At 40.3% G+C, this 26,640-nt stretch overlaps 4 protein-coding genes across 4 annotated transcripts; all 4 read left to right on the top strand.

The window, feature by feature from the left end:
• On the top strand, positions 1 to 5,096 carry LOC142383886 (ADP-ribosylation factor 4-like). The gene is made up of 6 exons (XM_075469691.1): positions 1 to 215; positions 957 to 1,037; positions 1,131 to 1,240; positions 1,459 to 1,530; positions 3,512 to 3,637; positions 3,734 to 5,096. The coding sequence occupies exons 1-6, from the start codon at positions 149 to 151 to the stop codon at positions 3,818 to 3,820; spliced, it is 543 nt and encodes a 180-aa protein (XP_075325806.1). The 5' UTR covers positions 1 to 148; the 3' UTR covers positions 3,821 to 5,096.
• A 1,956-nt stretch (positions 5,097 to 7,052) lies between these two features.
• On the top strand, positions 7,053 to 10,908 carry LOC142384664 (protein tyrosine phosphatase domain-containing protein 1). Its single transcript, XM_075470962.1, has 12 exons — positions 7,053 to 7,243; positions 7,345 to 7,425; positions 8,219 to 8,337; positions 8,607 to 8,744; positions 8,867 to 9,138; positions 9,239 to 9,532; positions 9,631 to 9,885; positions 9,970 to 10,086; positions 10,161 to 10,262; positions 10,403 to 10,483; positions 10,585 to 10,695; positions 10,786 to 10,908. Exons 1-12 carry the CDS (start codon positions 7,053 to 7,055, stop codon positions 10,906 to 10,908), a joined length of 1,884 nt encoding a protein of 627 aa, XP_075327077.1.
• Positions 10,909 to 14,930: 4,022 nt separating this feature from the next.
• Positions 14,931 to 16,243, top strand: cimap1b (ciliary microtubule associated protein 1B). The gene is made up of 6 exons (XM_075470961.1): positions 14,931 to 15,042; positions 15,129 to 15,332; positions 15,478 to 15,579; positions 15,685 to 15,806; positions 15,937 to 16,077; positions 16,154 to 16,243. The coding sequence occupies exons 1-6, from the start codon at positions 14,931 to 14,933 to the stop codon at positions 16,241 to 16,243; spliced, it is 771 nt and encodes a 256-aa protein (XP_075327076.1).
• A 2,494-nt stretch (positions 16,244 to 18,737) lies between these two features.
• On the top strand, positions 18,738 to 23,501 carry rabl2 (RAB, member of RAS oncogene family-like 2). Its single transcript, XM_075470960.1, has 8 exons — positions 18,738 to 19,313; positions 19,388 to 19,417; positions 19,527 to 19,606; positions 19,738 to 19,817; positions 20,565 to 20,676; positions 20,808 to 20,905; positions 21,111 to 21,194; positions 21,356 to 23,501. Exons 1-8 carry the CDS (start codon positions 19,207 to 19,209, stop codon positions 21,434 to 21,436), a joined length of 672 nt encoding a protein of 223 aa, XP_075327075.1. The 5' UTR covers positions 18,738 to 19,206; the 3' UTR covers positions 21,437 to 23,501.
• The last annotated feature ends 3,139 nt before the right edge of the window (positions 23,502 to 26,640 follow it).

Genomic DNA, 26,640 nt, shown 5'->3' with positions numbered 1-26,640 from the left:
CTTCCACGTTGGCCCGGACGTGGCAGTCGGCAGCTCTACTCCTGTGTGGAAATCACGATCACCGGATCAGAGTGAACTATTTCGCTTTGCTCTTGCCTTGTCTGATATCAGCGTTGCTTCCACAGCTCCAGACAACCCGCGGACAGCTATGGGACTCACCATCTCGTCCATCTTCGGCCGCCTCTTTGGCAAAAAGCAAATGAGGATTTTGATGGGTGAGTAGAAGTTGTGTTTGGCTAACGGCGGTTAGCATCAGGAGAGCACTGGAGAGACTTGACAAGTAGTTGGTTAAGCTGACTGATGAAATACCGTTAAAGCAGTCACGAGGTTGTTTATGAATGATTGTGTGGAAGGGGGGAAAAATGAACTATTTTCCCCTTTTGTTCTTCTTTTTCTTTTCTTTTTTCAAGAAGTTTGGCAATGAAGCCCGTAATGTGGCCTCTTCCTTTATGCATAAGAAGGTCGAGCAAGATCCAGAAAAATGTTATGACATCTTTTTTTGTTTGTTTGTTAGTTTGTTTGTTTGTTTGTTTTTGTTTAAATTGTCTGCGTGTATTATGAAGCTGGTGAATTCTTACAAACCTGTATCCAGGTTGTCATATCTGTTGGATATGTCTGAGCAGAGGGTAACTAGTTCTCTGATTGGGTCAGGTTGATACCAACCCATTAACTCTCCACAGAAGTTAATTGTTTTTACTGCACCGTTATTGACATTTCATGGAGAGAGTCGTGAGTTCAGTGTTGATTTTCTGCTTAGCGATGGAAATATGTTGACATTGATCATTCACTTTGGACAGTCACGTGGTGCTCTACGCCATATCTCCGGCTGTGGGATGACGACACGATAAGTTATGATCTTGGGAAACATTTCTACAGCCGGCCGTATTCGGCTGCTCTTACATCTGCTCACCTTTTGATATAAATGTTGACTTTAATCATCTCTCTTTCCCCTGCAGTTGGGCTGGATGCTGCCGGAAAAACCACTATCTTGTACAAACTGAAGCTGGGGGAAATCGTAACCACTATCCCAACCATCGGTGAGAAATTCACTCCAAGCTCATTTACCAGTAACAAGCTCCCATTGTCGTTCTCTGAGCGTTTTTTTTTTTTTTTCTCTTGCCTCTGTGAAGGTTTCAACGTGGAGACGGTAGAATATAAGAACATCAGCTTCACTGTTTGGGACGTGGGTGGCCAGGACAAGATCAGACCTCTGTGGAGACATTACTTCCAGAATACACAGGTACGAGTGCGACTGCTCCGGGGTCTGGAAAAAAGCCAGTGCGCCCCTTTGATGAGAGGTTTTACAACTAATGATTTCTGTCTTGGGGCCCAGTTTATCATTTATTAGGTCTTGAATAATAAAAGTTTGACAGTTTTTTTTTTTTTTTCTCTCTCTCTCTTTCTCTTGACATCTATGGCACTGCCGTTCTAACTGAAACCTTTTTTCCTCTCATTTAGGGCCTCATCTTTGTAGTGGACAGTAATGACAGAGAAAGGGTGGCTGAGTCTGCAGAGGAGCTCTCAAAGATGGTATGTATGTCATGCCTCCAGCTCATTTGGGTCAGCAGTGCATTATCAGAGTTTTTATTGTCGTGACATTCGTCATGGAGGTGATTGCTCCGTGTTGACAGCCCTTCCCATTGCTCCTTGTCAGCAAATATCACTTTATTTTGTGAATACAATGTGTTCACGGATAGACTGTGCTATTTGTTGGACTGATTTAATGTGCCACAAATTGACAGAAGCGTCGATAAACCATCCTCTGACTCTCCGAGTCGTCAGTTTGACGGGGCTACGTCGTTGGACTTTCCCTACCGGCCATTTGGAAATGCTGGAACATGCAACTTATACGTGCCCACGCACACAAAAAACAGACCCATATTCAGTTTTTTTTTTTCTGTCCAAAAATCAAGAAAACAGTTTTACTACATCTGAAGCATAAGGTCAGTGCTTGGATAATTGACTGTGGAGTGTATGTGTGTCTACGTGGATGTGAAAATGTTCCGTATCAGCTGAAAGTCGGACAGTTGGAAGCGTTGTAAATAAAGCAGTGAGACGGCGTGTAGGAACCTACGAATGTTGAAAGCATTGCGTAATGGCTGATTTCCTCTGAGCCATCCAACCAACTACACAATCTTTCTTATTCCTCATGCTGTAATTGTCAGTGTCACTGACGAAGCCTTTCAAAACTTCAGTGAATCCTATCAAAAATATCTGACATCTAAAAGCATTTTCAGATGTTTGCCGAAGGAGATTCGTGGGCAAATTTAACACAGTTTTAGATGAAAATTGACACTAATGAAACTTGGCAGGGTATAATGTAATGTCCATGTATTTAAATATTGATCCATAAAAAGCATGACAGATTGTTTATAAACTCGGCCGTTTAATTTGTGCCTCGGACTCGCCGCGTTTCTCCAAAAGCAGCTTGTAGGATGTTTGATCCAGGAAAAAGAATACAAGTGGGAAGCTGCCGCTCTTCGTAGAACTTCACTTTACACTTAAGAGCACCTTAAATCTTCACAGCACTACATGGGAGAACTGGTTTGTGGACCGAAGAGATTAAGCTTAAGTTGTTTGGGGCAAAATACGCAGCACTTTCTATGTTGTAGGATGATGCAAACGCCCCCCACACGAGGATCTCGGAGAGGCTCTGCATCAGCTGAGGCACCACAAAAAAAAGTGCCTTTAATCATTGACGTAAATCCATTACTGAATGGCCTCACATCAGGAAAATAGCTTTGACCCACACCTGGCATCTTAAACATAGCTGATTTGAAACTTATGTCTGCAAGGAAGAATTATCCAGAAATTCCTCCACAGTAACTGGAAACACTTGTTTTAGGTCATCACTGCCAGAGGAGGTTTAACTGCTTATTAAATCAAAGAAGTCTTTGTCATGTGATTGTCTGATATGAGCTGGATACGGACACAGTTCAATGTCGTTGGCTTGAGAACTATGCATTTGTCTGCAGCAGTGAGTGATCTTTTTGGCACCAATATTTACAAAGAAAAGGATAACTCAAAGGTTTCACTCTGTTTTTGCCTCTGTTCCAGGAAGTAAAACAGCTTAGTTTTGTGTGTCAGCACTTTTCTTTGCCAGTTCACGTTGAGTGATATCAGGATTTTGTATCGCCATTTCTTGCGTGGTATTGTAACCTTGAGGTGCGGTAGGCCAGCAGGAGATAAACAGAGTTTGGATTTAAGTATGTCAGGGTGCTTTACTGTATTTACTCCAAGTACTTAAAGAAGTGCGGAACTTCCTAAAGTATTTTGAGACAAGACACTTGAAACTGGAGGTAAACCAGGGTTTGGGGATTATTTTGCCATTTAAAAAAAAAAAAAAAAAAAAAATATATAATAATTTATGATTTCTGCATTTTTGATCTTTTTTTTTTTTTTTTTTTTTTAATATTTGATTTAATGCATTTTTTCCCCAGAATCCTCAATATGGACTCCTGATAGATATCTTTCCTGTCTTTTCTGTAATGTCTGTTTGCTACCCCTGCAGTTGCTGGAAGATGAGCTGAAAGATGCTGTTTTGCTGGTGTTCGCTAACAAACAAGACCTTCCTAACGCCTTATCAGTCAGTGAGCTGACGGAGAGACTTGGTCTGCAGGCTCTTCGCAACAAAACCGTGAGTGATTTGAATAGAAACGCACGCTCTACTCTGTTCAGAGCTGCTGTCGGCCTCTCCTGACCTCTGTGCCCTTTTCATTGTCTCTCTCCATAGTGGCACATAGAGTCTACCTGCGCCACCCAGGGCACTGGGCTGTATGAAGGACTTGATTGGCTATCCAAAGAGTTGTCGAAGAACTAATGAAGGGCTGGCTGGACACGGAGAGAGACTGAACACCACAGGACAGCAGAAGAGGCACAGACATTAAATCCAGGAAACATTCATGTGGTCCTCCAGCCTGAGTGTTCACAAAATGAACAAGGCTGGTGGACGGTATAATCAACTATGACAACCCTTGCTATCTTGACTTCCTTTCTTATATTATCAGTAGTACTTCATGTCTTGACGTAGTCTCTTTCTTTTCCTTTGTCTTGTATTTACATTTTCAATTTCATGATGAGCAAATGACTAAATTGTTTTTTTTTTTTTGTTTTTTTTCTGAAGATTTATGTAAAAGAAAAAAAAAGTATAATTGTTGGACTTCTTTAAATCCTTCTTGAGACATGTTGGGGGATATGACAGTATAACCCCAGAGGTTTGCTGTAGGACCGCCTGCGGCAACCCACTGGGGACATCCTCGCAGACCTGACCCTGCACTCTTCGCTGCCATGTTCTCATTCCTGTGCCAGCTCCTTTTTATGAAGGCTTGTGGCTGGTAGAGTGAGCTGGAGGAGGGTTGCAGTGATGATTTTTTTTTCTTTTTTTTTTTTTTGACTCGAATGACCCAAAAAAGCTTTTCGGGTCTGGATTTCTTCACAGATCTCAGCAGTCCATTCTTTGTCACAGTGTACAGTCATGTTCCCACACACGATGCTTTTGTGTCTCTGTCTTTTTCGGAATCTAAAAATATGCATGAAGACCCTTTGTTTTGTGCCGTGCTGCAGCAGAACCACACCACTGTGAGTGTAGATTGCTTCTTTGAACTTGACTTCATTATCAGTCTTAATGTTTATTTTTCTTTAATCCTTTTGGACTTTTGAACATTTCCTCAGTCAGTGTTGACTTTTCATATGCACAACTGGGGAGTTTGAATCAAAATTTCAGTTCTTTTTTTTGTCTTTAAGAGAAAATTGATTTAGCCTAAAAGGCGGAAGCTCTTTCTCAGTGTTTCCACATGGTCAGTGGGATTGCTTCACACACTAACGTATTATTTCCCCTTCTTATTTGGTACTTTATTCAGCAGCATGCATTGCATTGAGTTTATTTCACTCTCTTGCAAATAGGGTATTGTATTGATGACTCTACTCGGGCCAAAATGCATAACACACCCGCCCGTCTGCTTTGGGTTTACATTCCAACTTGTGCTTTCAAAAAGTTTGAGATGTCTTCAGAAGTATTTGCTAACAATGTTTTTAAACAAAGAAAAGAAGGAAAAAAAAAAGAAGAAAAAAACTGAATAAAATCAGTGTCAAAAGATCATGTTTTGGATTCCACTCATTGTTTCATAAATCAACCAGTTTCTTACATCTGAAACTGGCTGATAAGAGGAAGTGTATTGTTACTGAACCAATCGTGTGATTGTCAAAGACTTTTGCCCAACAGATCATGTCCTCATCCAGCCTTAAGTTAGTAGTCGGTTTCAAACCAAAACACCTTCTGCCACATCTTACTGTGGAAACGGCTATGAGCTAAGGTTGTCTGCACTACAAGCATTACTAATACTATTGAAGATGACTGCAGGAGAGATTAATTTGAATGACATAACTGAAAGATTTCAGGTAAAAATGAAGCCTTGTGGCTTTTATTTACAGATCCTGTAAAGCGGTCGTACGACTTGCAAATTCAGCTGACCTCTGTTCTGTTCATGGGATTGGATGGTAACTGATGGAAATGCAAAGAGTATGTTGCACAAGACACATTGACTAAACAGCAGTGTGGTTCTATATCATGTTACGGTCAGTGAATCATTGTTTACTTCATGAGTATGCTCAATCGGAATATGTTGGCTTTTTGTTTAAATGATTGGAAAGGTAAAAACTGTAAAACTTTATGGAGGGTTCAAATTTCTTGATGCAGGAATGGGGAAAACATACTCATCAATGTACGTCAGGTGACATATTTGGTATTTTACAGTCAAAATTAGATCAAACTTTTGTGTCACTAGATGTGATTGGTTCTTTCTGTGGTTCTGACGTTCCTCCACTCTAAAAGTCCACGTAACATTTGTCAACACATTTTATTAACTTTGACATGAATAGAAGAAAATGCAAACCCTGGAGCAAATGAACTTCTAATTCCACAAACTGAACCTAAACATCTATTCTGGCATGTGCAAAATATTTTCTGATGTTGATTAGCTTCTTATTGACTTGTAACATAGATTGACAACTATCAGTACATTTCTGATACTGGTAACGTGACTCTTCTTGTGTTAACTAAACAAACACCGTCTCCTTGCTATCTAAACTCTGAATTCTTAGGAAATGCCAACTGAGGAGAATCTTGTGATTTAAGATCTGGTGGGTGGAGCTAATGGGTGTAATCACCTCATCATTTCATCATTGCTAAGCTGTTCCTAGTGCTGCTCTGCAGGGGAAGATTTGTCCAGAGCTCGAGCAGACATGAGGTGAATTACAACAGTTTAGCATGCAACAAGCTTATGACATGAGGACAGTTTTTTGTCACACTTTTTTAGTGATTCTTGTGATCTAAAAGTTGTGGATTTTACGAGGCCAGTCTTTTATGAAAATATTTTATTGTGTGTTGAAAGAGAGTTCAACATAAACCCTGTCGCTGATTAGTTCCGGGAATAAATTTCTCTGCATTACAAAGTAAAATCATCTACTTCTACCGGAGTCTTTCCTGGTGGCAATAAATGAGGACAGCTGTGAAGGGATAAGCATTATATAATTGGCTTGCTATGATGCATGAGTGTCTGCTGTAATGTATTTATGACAGCTAATCAGGCTTTGCAGAGCTGGGTCATCACACAGTTGTGTTAGTGTAAGACTGCAGTTGGTCAACATATAGGAGCACGTGTATTCTGCCTGACTGAACAGCTTTTATCTTCGCATTTACGCTGTTTTATAGTTTGAATATACATTAAATGGGATAAACAGCCTCAGTGTCCAAGAAACTCACAAAGGTAAGACTTCAATTTGATTGCCAAACATGGAATGTTCCAGAATATATTGACTGCATACTGATTATTGGGCTTTCATGGCTTCATTTTTTCTTTTTTTTTGTACTGTGCAGAGTAAAAATACCTACAGCAGATCCTAAAACTGCTGCACTTTTCAAGCTGAATGACAATCAAATGCAGGAAGTAGCAAGAGGGTGACCTGAGGCTCCCAGTTAACCCAGTGGGGATATACTTCTGAACACCCACGGTGTGATATCAAAGGCTGATCTTGGATGCTTCCGCTTGTGCAGGATGATGTCAAGCTTGACACCCCACATTCCAGTTCCACGGCCCGCCTATTCCCAGGCCAGAGAGAACCTTGTGAAAGCTATCCCACCTAGGCTCCTCTGTCTTCTGGCTTGTGGGGGAATTGACTGTCGCTATGAGGGACCAGAGTGCTGGAAATTGAACCAACAAGTCATTCGAGGCCTTTTCTCCTCCTGGTGAGAACATCTGACTGCAGTCTCACAGATGTTGATGTGTTGTGTGAGCTGTAGTAAAAACAATGAGGGGGAATTTACTCATATACTTCTGATTATCACAGGGTGACTGATGATATTGTTGCCATGGCACGACCATCCAATAATTTAATCGAGAAGTACAACATCATAGATCAGTTTCAAAGGTAATGACTTATCTGCACTATTGTCTTGTATGTCTGTACAGTGTGTGGATATTATTGATGCAATGCAGGAAGGTACAAATGTAATTTGTTTAAAGTCCCCCTCCACTTAGTGGAAACTATGTTTATAAGTGTTCATCATGTGCAAAATTAGCCATCGGTGCAATGGATTAAGCATTTCTGCTTTCAATCTGCAGCGCACCACTGAAAGTCTAAGAAAGTTGAGGTTGTACATGTTCTACATAGATTATTTGGGGGACTCAGCACCAGTCGTGACTACTTGCGAGGTGGGGCTGTGCAGCTAATTTGCATGTGCTGTAAGGAACAGATTAAATAAGAGCAATCTGAGGAAAAAACTAGTTGGAGAACACTGCAGAAGCAAGGCCGAGCTAGGAGCTTTGGCACTCTGTGAGCTGTGAGAAGTATAGAGAAGCGTGCTCATTTGCTCTGAACTAATGGGAGCTAACAGCGGAAGCCTCTCGCTCTGAGCAATTTTAAAGGCACAAGAGTTTTTTATTCCTGGCAATTAAATCTACACTTTGGAAGTACACAGATATTTATGAGCTTCATAGCTGCCGGAGGGGGACTTTAAACAAAAAGTGGCAGCAAGTCTAGATCAGACGCATGCAGAAACACACACCATCTTTTGCTTCTGTCAGGTAAAATAATGCTTATGTATCTCATGGCATCGATTTTGGTGACACTTATCGTTGCAGTTAGAGGCCCTCAAATTTTGTTACCATCAAATTTCTTTTAGACACAAACACAAAGGGTCAACTGTTGTCTTTTGTCTCAGGTTAAACATCAGATCGATCATCAACATGCAGGTGACGGGGGAGCATGCTCACTGTGGACCTCCTTTAGACCCTAAAAGTGGTTTCACATACTCTCCACAGATCTTCATGGACAACGACAGTGAGATCCTGTTATACTGATTGAGAAATGTTTGATTTCATGTAAAGAAAACTGATTGACTATGGTGAAACAGTTGATTTTGTTAACAAACATTACACTGGTGCAGTTGGGATTTGTGTCAGTGGGGCAACAAGTAATTATCAGGTGGATTACATCATGTGTGCTGTACTGCATCTCTCACACAGCAACCTGTGACTGAGTTAAGTCACATTAGTGTGCATTAGACATAAGGCGATGATGTACTCATATTTACAAACATTTCTTTGCAGTTTACTTCTATAATTTTGGGATGCCAGATTTTGGCGTGTCGTCTCTTGTTGGGATCATTGATGGGGTGAAGGTTCTGGCCTTTGCAGTAAATGAAGGACGGGTGGCTGTGCACTGCCATGCGGGCCTGGGCAGGACAGGTGAGATTAAACATTCATGCTTTAGTTAAAAAAAATATCAGGTCAGCTCGCGCACACATAATTTTCTTCTATACCCACTGTTTTTGCCAGTGTGTTACGGCTGTGTTCTTGCTGCTCAACAGGGGTCCTGATAGCCTGTTACTTGATCTACACCCTGCGCATCAGTCCCAGTGAGGCCGTCCACTACGTACGCATTAAACGGCCGCGTTCTATTCAAACTCGGGAACAGATAAACCAGGTGTTTGACTTCGCTCGCCTGCTTGGCACACAGCTGGTTCAGTATCCAGACCTCAGCCTGCGGCATGGAGCCCCTTTCACCCTGCAGCACTACCTAAACCGACAAGCACTCCTTTTGCATGGCCAGGAAGCACGCAAACTCAGACACACACCCAAGGTCAGGCCTCTTTCATCACACTTAATTAATCTTGTCCCAACTACATCTCTGTACTGTAGGATAATCAACCTTTTCCTCCTCTCTGACATCTTTTGATTAGGTGTTGTACCTCCTGTGCGTGCGCCTCTCCTGCTTAGCTCTGGGTCTCCCCACTCCTCCAGAGGTCCATGCTGAGTTGGACAAGAGGTCAGCACTCAGGACCCTGGGAAGAACTGTTAGAGAGACTCTGGTATCAAAACAGTATTTGCCCTTGTTGAACGACGGCCGTAAGGGCTCGTTGGCAAGATCAGAGTCAGTGTCTTCCTGGGACGAGCCGCTGGGGTTCTTGGAGAGAAAGCAGGAGGTGTTGCTGGACAAACGTAGCTACAGTGACTCTGATCTCAGCAAGATCACAGTAAATGAGGTAACATCTCAAAGCTTTCCTCCACAAATGTTTTTCTGTTCAATCGGAATGGTTATTTTTATCTCACTATGATGTATTTTGCTTGGAAGGAACTGGAGCTGAGTCCATACTGCACAGCAGCACTTGGAAATGAGAAACACTGGTGTGTGCAGGATCTGATACGAGCTGACCTGAGATCAGTTAGTCCTTTCCATGGCACACTTTCATCAGGTGACCAGACTACATTAAAGGTTTCTCGTACACTAAACATCCCCATGTCTCATTTGAGAACAAGCAGCAGCTGCATAAAAAGGACAAAGTGTGGAGCTAAAACGTCTCTTCACAAATACAGTTCCAACCTGGAGGTAACCTGTAATTGCTGTTAAAAGCAAATATAAAGGAAGATTTGCTGTGAATGCTTTAAACAGTTTTACCTTTATCACATAAAGTTGTGCAGAAATCTACATAATCCTGGCGCAACATCAATGGCCCGTCCTATTGCAAAGGCAATGACAGAACAAGGTCCTCCGGGAGAAACCATTCTACAGAGGTCGGCTCTGCTGCAGGTAAACGATAATCGCAAAGGTAGCCCAAAATTGTCACTTTGATTTCACAGTGTCGCCATTCATCTTTTCAACAGGAGGAACTGAATAGCAGCGACTGCGGCTGGGCTCTGCTGGTTACAGAGTCAGATCCTCATGTCCTCTGTTGTCTCCTGTGGACCTGGCTGGAGAAACTGAGGGTCAGTGGCATCAAACAAGTGGCCATAATGATAGTTATCCCAAATCATCCCAGGACTGTGACGTTTAACACTCCTTTCTTTTCTTCTTATATTGTTGAAAGTTTCTCTCTCAATCCCATCTTCTTTTCACTCTCATCCAGGAACCCCTTCTGAGTGCTGACGATGTAGTGAGGTTGAGGATTGGAGGAAGCAAGAAGAAGCCTCTCAGTGTTCTCAAGAAGGTAAGAAACAGGTGATGCAGTCATCTATGTCTCTGTATAATTTTCCATTTATTACTGAATCTTTTTTGGAAAAAAGATACAAAATATTTCCATCATTGCAGCCACAGAGACACACCATCTACTGTCTGCTGAGCTGTGTGAGTTCAGTGACCAGCCTGTGTCCGCACAGGGAGGATGCAGTGCTCCAAAGGCTGATGTTTGCACTTACAAGGGTAAGGACCAAGATACAGTGAGTAAAGCATCCGTGCCCCCCTAAATGTGCATGCTTTGTGTTTGATTACAATTTATTTGTTACTCAATAGTGCCCTCAGGAGAAAATCCCAAGCATTGCACCTTTGATGAGAGTCCTGAAGGCCAGTTTGAGCGAAACCTTCCACAATTACAGAGACCTCACGAGGGCCTGCAGCACCAGTGCGACTCTTTGAAGAGATGAGTCTGGATCAAAACAACAAAAAATAAAAGAGCTCATTTTTTTTTTTTATTTCTTTTCTTTTCTTTTCTTTTCTTTTCTTCTTTTTTTTTATTTTTATTTGGCTGTATTTTATCCAGACATTTAAGTGTGCACCAATCAAGAAGCATGATGGACTTCTTCTCTCACAAAACATTTTGGCTTGTAATTGTAGAATAAACCCAAGTGCATCAGGTAAATGATGTTTGAATTCCATTTTACTGATTTAGCTTATTTAGTAGCAAGGCCCTGATTTTCTGCAGTCTTTCTCTGTCACACTATGTTGACTTTAAAGGACACTTGCAGTCGTGTAAAAAAGAAAGTGCGCTTTCTTTAATTTCTAAGATTTTATGTATCGAAACATAAAAGAAAAAGGTCTTCAGATCAGGTAAACACAACCTCAGATGAACAACCAAACATGACACATAACACTGTGTCATTATTAATTTAACAAAAACTAAGTCAAATACAGAAATAGTGTAAACACAAGTACACCCCATGATCCAATAGCTTGTAGAACCACCTTTATTTAATTTCATCCATCCATTTTCTATACCTGCTGAATCCATCAGTCAGGTCGGGGGGGGCTGGAGTCTATCCTAGCAGTCATCGGGCGAGAGGCAGGGTACATGCTGGACAGGCTGCCAGTCTATCACAGGGCCACACAGAGACAAACAACCACACAAATGCTCACACTCACTCCTAAGTATAATTTTAGAGACACCAATTAACCTAACATGCATGTTTTTGGACAGTGGGAGGAAGCTGGAGTACCCAGAGAGAACCCACACAGGGAGAACATGCAAACTCCACACAGAAAGGCCCCAGCTGGGAGTTGAACCTGGAACCCTCTCGCTGTGAGGTGATGGTGAAGGTGCTAACCACCACACCACCGTGCAGCCCACCTTTATTTAATTTAATTTAATTTAGTTAATTGTTTTCTGTATGGCGTCATCTATCTCATGTTGTGCAAGAATTTTGACCCACTCTTCTTTAATCTTTGTTTCAGTTCATTGAGGTTTGGTGTTATTAGTTTATGCATGATGCTCTTAAGGTCTTGCCATTGCATTTTAATTGGGTTGAGATCTGGACTTAGACTGGACCCTCATTCTTTTCTTTTCAGCCATTCTTTTGTAGATTTCTCAGTGTTCTTGGTATCATTATCTTGTTACATCATCCAGTTTCAGCTAAGCTAGCTATTAGACAGATGGTCACACGTTTGACTCTAGAATGCAGTGATATACAGCAGAGTTCATAGTTGACACGATGAAAGCAAGGTGCCCAGGTCCTGTGGCTGCAAAACAAACCCAAATCATCACCCCTCTACCACAGTGCTTGACAGTTGGTATGAGGTGTTTGTTCAGATATGCTGTGTTTGTTTGCTTTTTTCCTAACATGTTGCTGGGCATTAAAACCAAAGATCTCCACTTTGGTCGAGTCTGTCCAACGAACATTGATTCAAACGTTTGTTCAGGTGCAGTTTTGTAAACCTAAGCCGCGCAGCCATGTTCATTTTTGAGAGGAGGGCTTTCCCCTGCAACCCTTACAAACTAACCATACTTATGCAGTCTTTTTCTAATTGTGTTGCCGGGAACTTTAACCTTTAACTTGCTAACTGAGGTCTATAGAGTCTGAGATGTAGCTCTTGTGCTTTTGCAATTTCTCTGAGTATTGTTTTTTCTGACCTTTTGGTGAACTTACTGAGACATCCACAGCTAGAGAAAATTGATAACTGTTTGGAAAGTTTTTCACTAATCTTTCACACTGGACAATGATAGTTTCTAACTTGTTTGGAAATGGCCTTATAACCCCTCACCAGATTGACTGGCAGCAACAGTTGCTTCTCTAATATCATTAACGTTGTCTTCACCTTGTGTTAACATGCGCCTGAAGGCTCCAGGCCAGCAAACTGCCAAAACTTTTACATTTTCAGAGGTACTCACACTCACTAATGGTCAATTAAACAAGTATATTTGATAAGCAGCAACTGGTTGCTACTTACCCACTTAATTCCTATGAAAGCATTGAGGGTGTACAATATGAGAGACTGATAATGTCAGGAAACAAGTACTTCAAGATGTTGCTGCCAAAGGGGCTCTACAAGCTATTGGATCACATCACATCTACAGTTTTGCGACATTATTAAATTAGGTTGTTTTTTTTTTAGCAAATTTTAGCAAATGGTAAAGGTCAGATCATTTTTATTCATTGTCCTGATAAGTGAAACCGTAGATTTGAAAGAGGGTATTTTTTCTTTATCGCATGACTGTAACTGAGCCTGTAATAATAATGTTGTAAGGAACACCAGTGCTTTTCCTAAAATGAAAAATGAAAATCACTTCCAGTTAGACAAGTTATATCATTTTTCAGAGCCCCAGGCATGATTTCTCCTCATGTTACCGGTTTTTATAGTTCCATTTTTACATATATCACAAGTGAGCAATAGACGTGAGTTCAGCACCAGCTGTCTCATTTGTAGATGTATCAAATTATCTGTCAATTATGTGAGAAGATATAAACCTGTAGTTAAGTTTGAACTTCACTCAGGTCGCAGGGCTGTTAGAAATAATGCGTTTCTAATAAATACTAGATTTTGAGAAAGTGCTACGATGAAATGAGGCTTGGAAAAATGATATAACTTGTCTAACTGGAATGAATTTTCATTTTTCAACCTTGGTGTTCCAGATTTGAAAAGTTTATCAGATTTTCAACTGGCTCTGCTCTTTATGAAAAGGTGGCCCAAAGTCTTTTGATGGTGTTAAAATAGTTTAAGATGATTCACTCTTCAGAATTCAACCCTTTTGTAAGTCAGGAGGTTTAAAAACCAGTGTCACATCTGAGCATCTAAGACGGAAGCTTAGAGTTTAATAATACAGCTATGTTAACGCTTACACATTGTGGTTAATAATTGGTCTGGTCTGTTAAACGACACTACCTCTGCCCGGACAGATTAAACCCAAACAGTGTGTCCACAGTTTGACCCTGTGGTTGCTTTCAGCCTTTCATACCTAATAAATCATTTATAACATCTGCATAATGCATTCTATGTATTCGCAATGTTGAAAATCCTGCATAGTTTACACACAAATTCATACTCAACACATACTGAGCGTGGCTATAAAAGAGTCATCTCCATGACAACGTTGTCATAGTGACATTGACAGGCGCTCAACAATCTGTGTTTGGGTTCAGTGCACATGCTGAGTTCTGGGGATAAAGCCTGAAACAAACACTGGCAGCTGGACGGAAAACTTTATGAGGTAAGGGAATTGAAATTTGTTTCGAGTCAGTAGGTAAACTAAAGTAAAAGCAGCCAGTGTTAAGTTTGTACATGCTTGCTAGACATCTTGCAGTTGTGCGACGGGACATTGTGTACAGGTATGATGTGTTTACTGATTCTGGTGAAGCAATTCTTGTTGAGTTTCTTACTCATTGAAATATTAAGCGCTTTTTAATTTAAACAACAGAGTACAGGTCCAACACTGGTTCTAAAATCCAAATCTGTTTAGCTTAGTCAGAGTTAGAGAAGCAAACATTGTCTTTGCATGTGAACAGTTGGCTTCTGAATGACACACACTGAAGAAACCAACTATTACCTACATCTGTGGATAGCTAGAAATGTTAGTACTGCTGTTTAATGTGAGACAACTTTCTTGTTACTGAGGGGTGCACTTTTACTGAATCAAAATCTGAAGGAGCCAAATCTACAGGCTCTGCAACGATATACATTTCTACCACCAAATTTAACTAAATGTCTTTTTCATAGCCTCTTTTAAAATAATTTGTTGTAAAGACGGATCTTTGTTGTAAAGTAATTTCTCAAGTTGGACCAAAAATATTTCAACCAGCTAAAATTCCACCATGAGATAAATACAGTGCCATTATGTATTTGAAGGATCAGTTTACTTGTGCGCTTGAATTAATAGAATTTAAATTAAGATGTAAGTCCACTTGAAATGTTTATTTTTAACTTAAAAACCCAATCCATCTTTCAAGGCTATGCCAAGTGATGAACCTTGGGTTGGAACTTGGAGGCCCCACAAGCCAAGAGGGCCTGTAGCTGCCTTCTACAGCAGCCCAGGGCCAAAGTATGCTCTGCCTGGACTCATGGGTAAAGCTAAAGTGGGCTATTTTCATCACTAGCACCATGATTGGATGTGATAAGTAACATTGGACTACCCTTGTCCCTTGATAAAGGTATTTCTCAACATGATCCTACTAAATGCAAAGCACCAGTGTTCTCCTTTGGTGAACGTCACAAGGGGGTTAATCCTAACTGCTCCCCTGGACCAAGATATCTAATCCCCTCCAACATCACCAGACTGGGTCGAGATGGCTCACCTGCATTCTCCCTCCACGGTCGCCCAAAGCAGCCAGACCTGTTCCGAGCCCCTGGACCAGGTCAGTGAGCCCCCCCCCCCCCCCCCCCCCGTGAACACATTCAAACAGACTTTGTAAAAGCACTCAAAAAACCTGAATACTGCTAATTTCATATAGAAACTATTTATATTGTAGTTTGTCCATGTCATTCTCTTTTGTGTCTCAGGCCACTACTCCCCCGAGCGTTCGGGAAATTTCACTTTTCGCTCAGCTCCTGCTTATTCTCTGTCTGGGAGGGGCAGAGATGGAAGTGAAAACCAAGCACCAGGTGACATACCTATTTACTGCCAACTTAATCTGTGAGAAATGGAGAATATCAGAGTTTCACATCAGAAAATGGATCAATAAACTTTATCTGTTGCTCAAACTGCAGGACCAGCCACCTACACTCTGCCCCCTATGCTCGGGCCCAAAACTGTAGTCTCACCTTCAGCACCTTCCTACACGCTCTGCAGCCGCAGTAAAACTGGGAGCTTCCATGAGGACCTGAAGAAGGTAATCACACACACACATGTGAGATTCCACATATGCGTATATATGAATATATCTATCTACATACACATATATAGGTAGATAGAAATACACATATTCACTGTTGTTCTCTATTCTGTGGCTTCCCCTCAAGACTCCTGGTCCAGCTGCCTACGAAGCTGTGAACCCCTGCATTTATAGGCAGAAACCCCCACAGTACAGCATGGCAGGTCGGAACTTTGTTCCTGATGAAACCACAGAGAAACCAGGTCCAGGAGCTCATTATCCAGAAAGGGTAAGAGACATCTTATGTGATCAAAAAGCCTCAAATATTACACTTTGCAATTTATTAACACGGTTTTTCCTCCAAGGTAACTTTCACAAGAGCAAAAGGACCAAGCTTCACCTTTGGATTGCGTCATTCACAATACATCGCACCCCTTATTTTAAACATGGATTGATTTTGGCACACTGCTGTCTTCCATAAAGAAGAAAAAGAAAACCGCTCAAGATTATTGAGATCACACTTTAGTACTTTAATCCTGCATACTTTTTGTTACTGATAATGTCAGAATATTGTCTGGATCAGTTTTGACACAAAGCAAGAATCACCTCTTAACAACAACTTCTGAACTGCAGATCTGTTTGCAATAAATAGATTAATTAACTGACACTATCAGTTGTTTTTTTCAGTGAGAAAGATAGGATCAGTTTTTAGGTTTTACATCACATGTTCAGGGAAAACAGCTTATTTAACAAAGTGAAAAAATATAAACTCCTGGATATAACTATGGAAATAGTTAAGAGCCTCCCAATGGAAAAGTACTGCAGTGATTATTATGATTCAGCAGAAAACAAGTTATTGAACCCTAAGTGATGGAGGAAGAAGCTTCTCAATCCTTAGACAACCATGTTGAAAGAAACTTCCTCTTGTTGTGGATAAGTTGTTTCTATGTTTTCTATGTTTTCAATATTAATGGTTTGCATCAAGTCAACAAAATCATCATCATCAATATCAATATCATCATCAATAAAGTGCCATGGTGAAAAGTTAAAGCACCTTTGGACAGAATTGAATGTTGTGACACTGTGAAATGATGCCATCTTGAATGTGTGCAGTAATAAAAACTTTGGGTGGTCCAACAAAATATCAAAGTGAATGACTTTTCTTTAGCCAGACAATATACATGTTTTAGTCACAGTGAAGTTTCTCTTTTGTCTTTTTTTTTAATCGCATTAGACATTTGTCCCGGTTACATATGGTCAAAAATGTTTTAGTTAAACTCTGAGTCAAAATTGAATGTTTGTGCTGAATTGTGTTGCGGGGATTTTGTACTCATGAGAAATGGACTGATGGGAAAACCAAAGGACAACTTTTAGGGTGGTTTGTTTCACTGGACTATCTGGGAAATCCTACTTAGAAACTCTTAGAAAAAGAAATATCTTACTGAAATATCTTTGAAAAACATGCAATCTCAATGGGAACATAGGTTGTTCTAAAACCTGTATACACAGAACTTCAGCAGTGTTGGTGCTCTCCAAGATGTGCACGTTGCCAGGCCTACAATTCAATTCAATTCAGTTTATTTATATAGCACCAAATCACAACAAATGTCATCTCAAGGCACTTCAATGATACAGTCCAATTCAAGCTAATTAGAGTCCAATTCATACTTACAGTGCCAATTAAAAAACAATTTCCTAGCTGAGGAAACCAACAGCTTGCACTGAAACTTCTCTTCGGTCCAATCTCCTGTCCTGCATGCACGGGGCAACTGTGGAGAGAAACGACTCCCTTTTAACAGGAAGAAACTTCTGGCAGAACCAGACTCATGAAGGGTGGCCATCCGCCACGACCAGGTGGGGTGTGAGAAGACAGAAGAGAGGGGACAACAAGCACCACAACACCATTCAAAGGATATCTGCTGAGACAGAGAAACACAATGCTAAATGTACATAAGGTGAAATGAGGAAATAAAAGAGGGGGAAAAGAGAGCAAAGTGAGGAAAGGTGTGACATAAGAGGCCCCCCAAGTCAAGGCCTGTAGCAGCTTAACTATGAGATGTTTCAAGATCACCTAAGCCATCCCTAACTATATGATTTGCCAAGAAGGAAAATTTTAAGCCTAATCTTTAAGTTAGAGAGGGTGTCTGCTTCCTAGACATATACTGACAGCTGTTTCCACAAGAGAGGGGCCTGATAACTGAAGGCTCTGCCTCCCATTCTACTTTTAGAAACTCAAGTAAAGTCTGAGAGCAAAGTGCTCTGTTGGGAAAATATGTAACAATGAGCTCTTTAAGATATAATGGAGCTTGGTCATTAAGAGCTTTATATGTGAGAAACTGAAACTGGAAAAATATGACCTCTCCTGTTGGTTCTCATCAGAACTCTGGCTGCAATATTTTTGATCAGCTGGAGGCTTTTCGGAGAATTTGTGGAACAGCCCAATAATAAAGAATTACAGTAGTCCAATCTTGAAATAACAAATGCAGGGACCAGTTTTTCTGCATCACTCTGTGACATATGCGCTATAGGCAGTAATAATACAGGCACTAAGTGCTGATAACAAGCCAATTATTATTATTATTACTACCATCAAGCCGAAGAGTATCATTAAATAATTGCCATTTGAAATCCGAATAAGTAAAAAAGAAAAGAAAAGAAAAAAGTGTGCACTGCAGATATTTTTTGCCACTGTCAGAGAAAAAATGTTATGGAAAGCAAATTTATCTCAAATCTCAAAACTGGTAGTGTAAAAATATGGCTCTGCCTACTTTGTATCGCCTTTATTATAAACTGCTTACCCTTATTTGAAAATCTTTTGGCGTAAAACCCATAGAATAAAACGTTTTAACGCAAAACCTGTTGGAACCGTTCAGCATTTTAGTCAGGCAACTGCAAGGACAACAAGACAGAGGTGCAGTGGTCCTGTGGGCGTCCCCGTTGCATAGAAACGAAAATTGTCGTCGTGCGTCTACAGCGTTTTACTATTCCTGTATTGCGATTAGTAAAGAAAATCCTTCAGCTTTTACTTGTTCTACGGCTGTCAACCACATTGACCGACGTTAGCAGGCGCTGGCTTGGCAAACGCGTGGCATGGAGGATCTAGCCTCTGACTAGCAGTCCTTAGTTCAGCTGCTTTGAGTGGACCGTAAAAGTAACCATAGATACTCAGCAGAATTTACCAAGACACATGTAACTGATGACGGTCTCTGTACTGTTATCGGTTTTAGGGAGGATTAATGTAATTCAATTAGGCACAGAGGAAGCGGTTGAATACGGGATTTTAACAAAAGGAAGAGATGTTAACGTTAGCTAACCGATGGGAAGCTAGCTAACGCTGTCGCTATACAAACCCCTCCAGGAGCTCCACTTGATTGTTCCCAGGTGTTCATACGAGAAATTACAAAGGAAGCGGAGAAAAATGGCTGACGACGTTGGCAGCATCCCTGAGCTGGACCAGAGGAAATACGATGCAGATGAACAAGTGAAGATAATTTGTCTGGGAGACAGTGCAGTTGGCAAATCTAAGTGAGTATTGTGCTGGAATACGCGTTTAACAGTGTTGAAACTTTCCTCACAGGCTATCTTTCCTTATCTCACAGGCTGATGGAGAGGTTTCTGTTGGATGAATAGTATCCTTTAACAGCTTCACAAAATTCAGATGAAATAGCGTCTGTGTTCGTTATTATTATTTTTTTTTATGTGGTCATGGTTATTTAAGATCCTAAACTCTTCCTGCAGTCGTCCCCAGCAGCTGTCGACCTATGCGTTGACTCTCTACAAACACACAGCAACCGTGGGAGACAAGACAATAGCGGTCGGTAGGTGCAGTATTTGCCCATGCTCTGGTCTCAGTGAGCAGAGGGAACGGTTTTATCCCAGCTGAAAATTACCTGTAAGAGTCACACATCACAGTGCTTCTGCGAGAATGGCTCCTGTTTTTGGTCCACAGATTTCTGGGACACTGCTGGTCAGGAGAGGTTTCAGAGCATGCATCCCTCATACTACCACAAAGCACACGCATGCATAATGGTAAGACAAACTCTTGGTTTCAAGGCAGGTTCGTTTTTAGTATTTTTATGAAGCAAAAAAAAAGCATCACCTTTCATTTTTATGGCAGCAACAAGTCTCAAACGTTTACTGCTGTTTTGCACCCCCGCTTTGTTCAAGGACGGTTCATAAACATCCGTGAACTAAAGAGACCAGTTGCTGGAGCCTTGGAAGAGGAATGTTTTCCCATTCTTGTCTGATATAGGATCCTAGCTGCTCAACAGTCCTTGGTCTTGTTTGTCGCATTTTGCTTTCTATGATGCCTGCACTTGGGACTCTTCCACTCTGAAGCCATGCTGTTGTAACAGATACAGTATGGGGTTCAGCGTGGTCTTGTCTACAATATACGCCTTCCCTAAAAAAGACAGCGTCTTGGCTATATGTTGCTTTAAAACCTGTATATGATGCTTTTTCAGAGGTGCAAGGTGCAATTTCCAATGGCACTATTACACGCAGATACCATGTTACTGACCTGTTTCCAAATGACTTAATTGGCAACATTGCTTTAAAGAGTGAAATCACTAACTTTTGACATTTTATTTAAAAAATGAATTAAAAAACTTTGTTTTTTTGGGATTTGTCGGATTAAGATGGTGATTGGTTGACAGGGAAATCAACAGTGTCATTAGAAAATGTCCAGAGTTCACTGGTTGAACAGGGGAGTTTACACACTGTCACAAAAACAAGCTGAACTCGGTGAACCTTCTTCTTCTCTTCTTTTTTTCTCAGGTTTTCGATGTTCAAAGGAAGGTCACGTATAAGAATTTAGCCAACTGGTATAAGGAGCTCAGAGAGTACCGACCAGAGATACCCTGTTGTGTTGTCGCCAACAAAATTGATGGTGAGTGTGGCACAGAACTAGATTCTTATCATTCAGTTGTTAAAATGCAGTGCAGCGGGGTGTGTGTTGTGATTTCTTGTGGTTTACAGAGATTTTCTCTTGTGAACATGTCTTTCGTTTCTCATCCACAGCTGACTTGAAAGTGACACAGAGAAGCTTTAACTTTGCGAAGAAACAAGGGCTCCCGTTTTACTTTGTCTCTGCCGCTGACGGGACCAATGTAGTTAAGGTTTGAGTGTGTGTTTGCTTTCTTTCAGCATTAAAGACGGTTTTCTCCTGCATTCTATACTCTGCAATAGTTTAAGATTTAACCTTGCTGCATTTGGCTGAAACAGTACTGAGTGTACTTCTTTTAATCAGCCTAAAACCTAATCTCATAAACTGTACCACTTTGAAGTGCACGCTGATGGTTCTGACTGATACTGTCACATTAGATGTTCAGAGAAATGATCAAGAGAGCCGTGGACTACAAGCAAAACCCCAGTGATTTCATGGATGAAGTGATGCAAGAATTGGAGGTATGCCTCTCGGTTTTGTTGCTGGAGCATTTTCAGATTCATACCCAGTGCCTTCATTATTTGATCGATTAGTCCACTTTTTATAAATGTGTCCTGATGTGGAAAAGTCATCTGTGTACAGATGGGCATACTGACATCCTTCTCTTACACACCCTTCGTAGAACTTTGAACTGGAGAAGAAAGAGGAGAACTCGGAGGCCAATGAGGATGGATTGACAGCAGAGAGTCCAGAGTCGGTTTAAAAGCTTTTTTTTTTTTATTATTACAAACATTCAAATCCTCAAGTTACATGTTGGGTCATTTATCCGTCTTCAAGTCCGCATCAGAATTCTCTGATTCTTTGTCACTGTTACCGTCAACAGGCGTGCTACCTGTCCTCATGTAATTTCTGCTTCATAACTTATTGGACGGGAACTCTCCTGCTGGATGTAGTGTACAGTCATTTAGGCAGGTCTCCAGTCACTGCCCTCCTTTTTGTCCAGTGACAACAGCAGGGAAAAATCAACCTGGTCTAATTAGGGTTTGTATTGTTTATCAGGTTCACTCTGTTTTAGCCTCGTCATTCATACTTTGAACTGTACTTTGGAATATTTGCTCAAGTGTGTGTGTGTGGGGGGGGGGGGTTACTTTGTGAAATAACAATGTGAAACATTGAAAACTGACGCAGCAAAGTGAATGTGCAATTATAAACTGTATTTGCTGCTGTTCTCAGTGTTTGTGTGTAGTGTTGTGTGCAGTGCCAGCAGGCAGCTGCATCTGTTGGCTGCTTTTCTTGCATTAATTCTATGATGTGAATTCAGTTGTTTTTTTGTTTTTTTTAGCCCCCTATAAATGAAAGTTTAATGTACCATATCACCAATTGTTATGAGTCTTTCCATCTTGCTGTCCGGTTTCTAAGTTACAGCTGCCAGTCACACATAAGGAGAAATGCAGAGAGGGAAAAATTTGGGCACCACTTCGGTCAAGATTGTTGTAACTGAATAGTTTAGCAAGTTTAAAAATGACCTTCTTTCTAAAAGGCACAAATGCCACCTTTCTTTAGTATCTTTAATGAAATGATTTATTTAATATCTTCAGGTTTGCTTTACATCTTTCCTTCAAGTTTTTACAGTTTCTCAATGACTAAACAGTCAAAGTGCCAAACACAAAACTTTCGGCACATTTGGTAAACACATTTAGTTGCAGCCCCTTTGGCAAATGTGTCTGCTTGTTAATGCTTTTTATAGTAGCTGTTATAGCTCTCGTTTAAAGGATTGTTGTCCATCCTACCTGCTAAAGGCTTCATGTTCTCTTGGACTTTTCTCGGAAGATTCTTTGGACATTTCACAAATACAGCTCTACACATTTTCAGTGCTTTGAGATTGCACCTCTTTAAGCGGTCCATTTTAAGGTGTTATGGACTTTTTTTTTTTTTTTTTTAATATTTATGGTTGGTGATATTTATGTTGGTAATTAATTGAATCTTCCCTCTACAGTTGAAATTCTCCTTGTGATACTGGCTGCAGCGCGAGCCTATAGCACAATCATTAAAATCTGCGTTGAACCTGAGGTTTAGGTGCTCTTTTCAAAAATATTTTGAGCCTTTTTTTGCATCTGCTTTGTTTACTTAGCAGATTTATTTATTTTATTTTTTTTGATGAAGACCCCCTTAAATCTTTTCTTTTAATGAGTCTTCTCATTGGAAAGGTCATACTTGGCAGAGGTTGCTGCACAGTAGACCACTCCGGTCCGCTACATCATCCTCAAGGTCTTCTGCAGTTAAACCAGGGTTTTACTTTGGCATCTAATAGCAATGATATAAAAAGTTCTCTGGGTAGTTTTTTTGTAATTACATAAAAAACTGGGGAAACTGGCATCAAAACATATTGCTATCTTACAGCCTCTCCTGCTTGCCTGGCATCAGTTAGTTTTTTTTAATCTATATTTGAAGGTGCTATGTTAGATGAATCCTTGTTTGTAAAGCTTTAAAAAGTGTCCTAATGATGACTGAACAAACCAAAGCCACAACAAGCTGATTAATGACTAACAACTTATTCAAACTTATGAATTAAAATGATTTGGCGGGTGAAATAAATCACAGATAATGCCCTAATTTTGCTAAAAAGGTTAAGACGAATGTTTAACATTTAACTTTATGCATGTTGGAAATGAGTTCATCCTCTGTTCATTTAACTCTCCAGATATTTCGAAAAAAAAAAAAAAGGTGCCCAAACCTTTGCATGACACTGTATCAGTGGTGTTACTCTGGTGACAATAAAGCAGTTCATTAAATAAAGACTTCACTTTAAGGTGATGATGTACACAGAACTGCATATTTGAATGTTTTTTTTGTCATTTACATTCGACAAAAATTGCACCGAAGTAAAGCACACATAAGCGGGAGCAAAAATTATGACGCACTTCATGTTTAATTATAAATTTATTACATAATATAACAAACATATATCTCTGTGGTGGAGATATTACGGGCAACATCTCAGATCTTGCCTCAATCTTTACTGTTGCCCTAACTCTGCATGAGAAATTGTAGGTAGCTTCTGGTTAACTTGTATCTTAGTTTGGGTTGTTTTTTTATTATCATTATATATTAAAATGTAGAAGGATTTCTAATACTCCAATAATAGCAGTCATGGATGAGTCGCTTGGTCATCGGACGCTGAGAAGGAGAAGTTCATGTGAGATACAAGGCTGAGGCGTTGCAGTGATACATCCACCGTTCTAAACTTCACAGTGCAAACAAGAAGAAAATCAACAACAAAAGAAAAAGAAACCTTTGATGATAAGATCACTGGTTCCAGTGGCTCACCGGATACCAATGGGTTTTTAAAAAGGTCAAACTGCTCCTCCCACACTGTGTAGATTGTGCTTTGTTGCTTTAAAAAATAAGACAAAGATAACCCTTTGTTGAACTTAACTGACCTAATGATGTGTACGTCGTTTACACATTGCTCATTCTGCATTTTTATTTGTTGTAAAATTACACAACAATCACATCAACTTTCACTACAGCATTGATTCCTCTAACCAGGCCAGCCTGTGTCTGAGATCAGACTGTACACATGTATCCCTCAAGTGTTATTTGTGTTTAGCACAACAATCCTCATCAGTCAAATCAAGCAACTGTGTTACTTTGTCTCAAATTTTGTTAATGCAAGTAGATAAACACAGACAATATATATACTTATATCTATATATCTATATATAGATATATAGATATATCTATATATATGTATATCGCCTGCTTCTTTACAAAGTAATAATTTTACATCCACCTATATGGAAATACAGAAGGATCTAACAAATGTTCTCAAGATTTCCAGGAGATGGCACCATATTGTCATATCTAACAGCTCAAGAGCGCTGCAACTAAGATGGTCCTAAAGCAAAGACAAGTATACATTTAAAAGTTAAGTTACTTTTTGGCACATTTTTTTCCTTTTGTGTTGTTTGTTCCTCACCGGATCAACTCATACAGCATATCCAAAACTCAGAAACTGAAGGTCTGAAAAAGGAAAAAGGAGTGCTGCCAGACAGAGTGGAGGGTAAGGAGGGCCAATGTCATCTGAGAATGAGTGTAGAAAACAGAGACATGGTATAAGCTGTACCGACACAGTAACAAGGTGAGTTGTTTTTGTCTTGCAATATTAAATGTGGCTGTTTTTGTGAATACTTCGTGCTGATCTCTCTCTGTCTGTCTCTCCCTCTCAGGCAGAACAGTCCATTTTTTGAAGACATTACTCGGTACAAAACAAAGAAGCAGAACAACGAGCTTAAATTCTGAAGATAAATCCATGTGTGCATTTTTCTGCTTTGTGTGTGTGTGTGTGTGTGTGTGTATATTTGTGTGACACAGCCACTGCCGGCAATCTGATGGTACAGTAAGGCTATAGTGGACTAACTCCAGAGATGTAAACCCTAACAATTTACTGCACTCTCCCTGTCACATCCATTCTCAATGTCTCGCTCCCAAACAAATACACAGAAATGGAATCAAGCATTTGGATACATACACACGCAGTTAAACACACGGTGAAGAGGAACAGCCACACAGAGAGATTCAGGGAATCCAGATGCACACATGCGCTTGGATGATGGGTGGCTTTTATGTTAGCACCTTGTCACCTTGTTTTGTGCAAATCTTCCCCTAGTTCATAGTTCAGAAGTTCAAAAGTTCAAGAGTTCATAGAAAGAATAAAATCTGCTCACCTTTCCACAGGTGGTTAACTATGCATATATGCCAAACATTCATATATAGATCTATATATTTTTAGTTCTTCAAAAATTTATATGAAATCTATCATATATACATTGCTTGTGAATAAAAAAGCAAATATTTGTAGATTGTTCTTTTTTTTTTACAAGTGTAGGTATGTTTAGATTGGACAGGTCTTTTTTTCTTTTCTTCTTTCTGTCACTCTAAAATTCAAATGAGTGAAAGATCATGTTCCACACGCTACAAAATCTACCCACAGTGGCCGAGGGTAACAAATCAGCAACAACAAAAGAACAATAGAACGAAAAGGTTCACATGAATCTGAGGAGAACACCGGAGTCAAAAGTAAAATATTCAGTGAGGTCACAGTGAGGCAGTGAGTGCTATTCCTACAACCCAGATGTAATGATTTATTCACCTCCCCCTTTACCAAACTGCCAACAGAAAAAAGAGAGGAAAGGTGCACGCAAGTTTTCGCCAAGAGAAAGAGCCTTGGCATTCTGACGAATTGCTGCTGATGAGCAGAGGTTTTTAGTGATAATAGACATTTCTCGGCACGCTGTCAGCAAGCAGCTATGCCAAAACGCTTTTTGTTGTTGTTGCGTGAATAAAACTCACTGTTTCTCACTGCCAGCAGAAGCTGCTCAGGAGTACAATTGTAGATTCGTATTGTCGAAGGAAAATTCAGTTTTTGTTTGGTTTTATTACCTTATTACAACCTCTCATTCTAAGAGCTTTGGCTGCCACCATTTGTTGATATTTCACTCACTAAGACAATGGTAGAGACAAAGGGAGGCAGCTGCACTGTCAGGTTGTAAAATACTGAATCTTCTTTAAGACCTTATATAAGCTTTCCCATCCCCACAAGCCTGAAGATCTACACACGGCCTGCAGTGGCATTTCAGACTCTTGATAAAGATTTATGTTATCTGACGGTTTCAATACCAAACCTTGTAACACGTGGTCAGAGAAGCATTATCAGGGGTCGCAGGGATGGAATTTTTACTAGCTCTCTAGCAAATTTTCAGAATGTGGTGTTTGGTTGTACTTGAACATAATAATTTAAACAGGTAGTATAGCCGCCAACCTATTTCTGCGAGTGCCTCAAACTTCCATCCCTGAGTTATAAACAGACCTACAATAGGGAGCTGCCTTTTAACAAATTACCTGGCTCAATAGTGGCCCTCACAGAATGCTATTCAAATTGAAGATAAGGAGATCTGTAGCTAAGGC

This window comes from Odontesthes bonariensis, chromosome 7 (genome assembly GCF_027942865.1).
Source record: "Odontesthes bonariensis isolate fOdoBon6 chromosome 7, fOdoBon6.hap1, whole genome shotgun sequence".
Lineage (NCBI taxonomy): Eukaryota > Metazoa > Chordata > Actinopteri > Atheriniformes > Atherinopsidae > Odontesthes > Odontesthes bonariensis.
The sequence above is the reverse complement of the archived record's forward strand: the minus strand, read 5'-3'. Positions and strand labels throughout refer to the sequence as shown.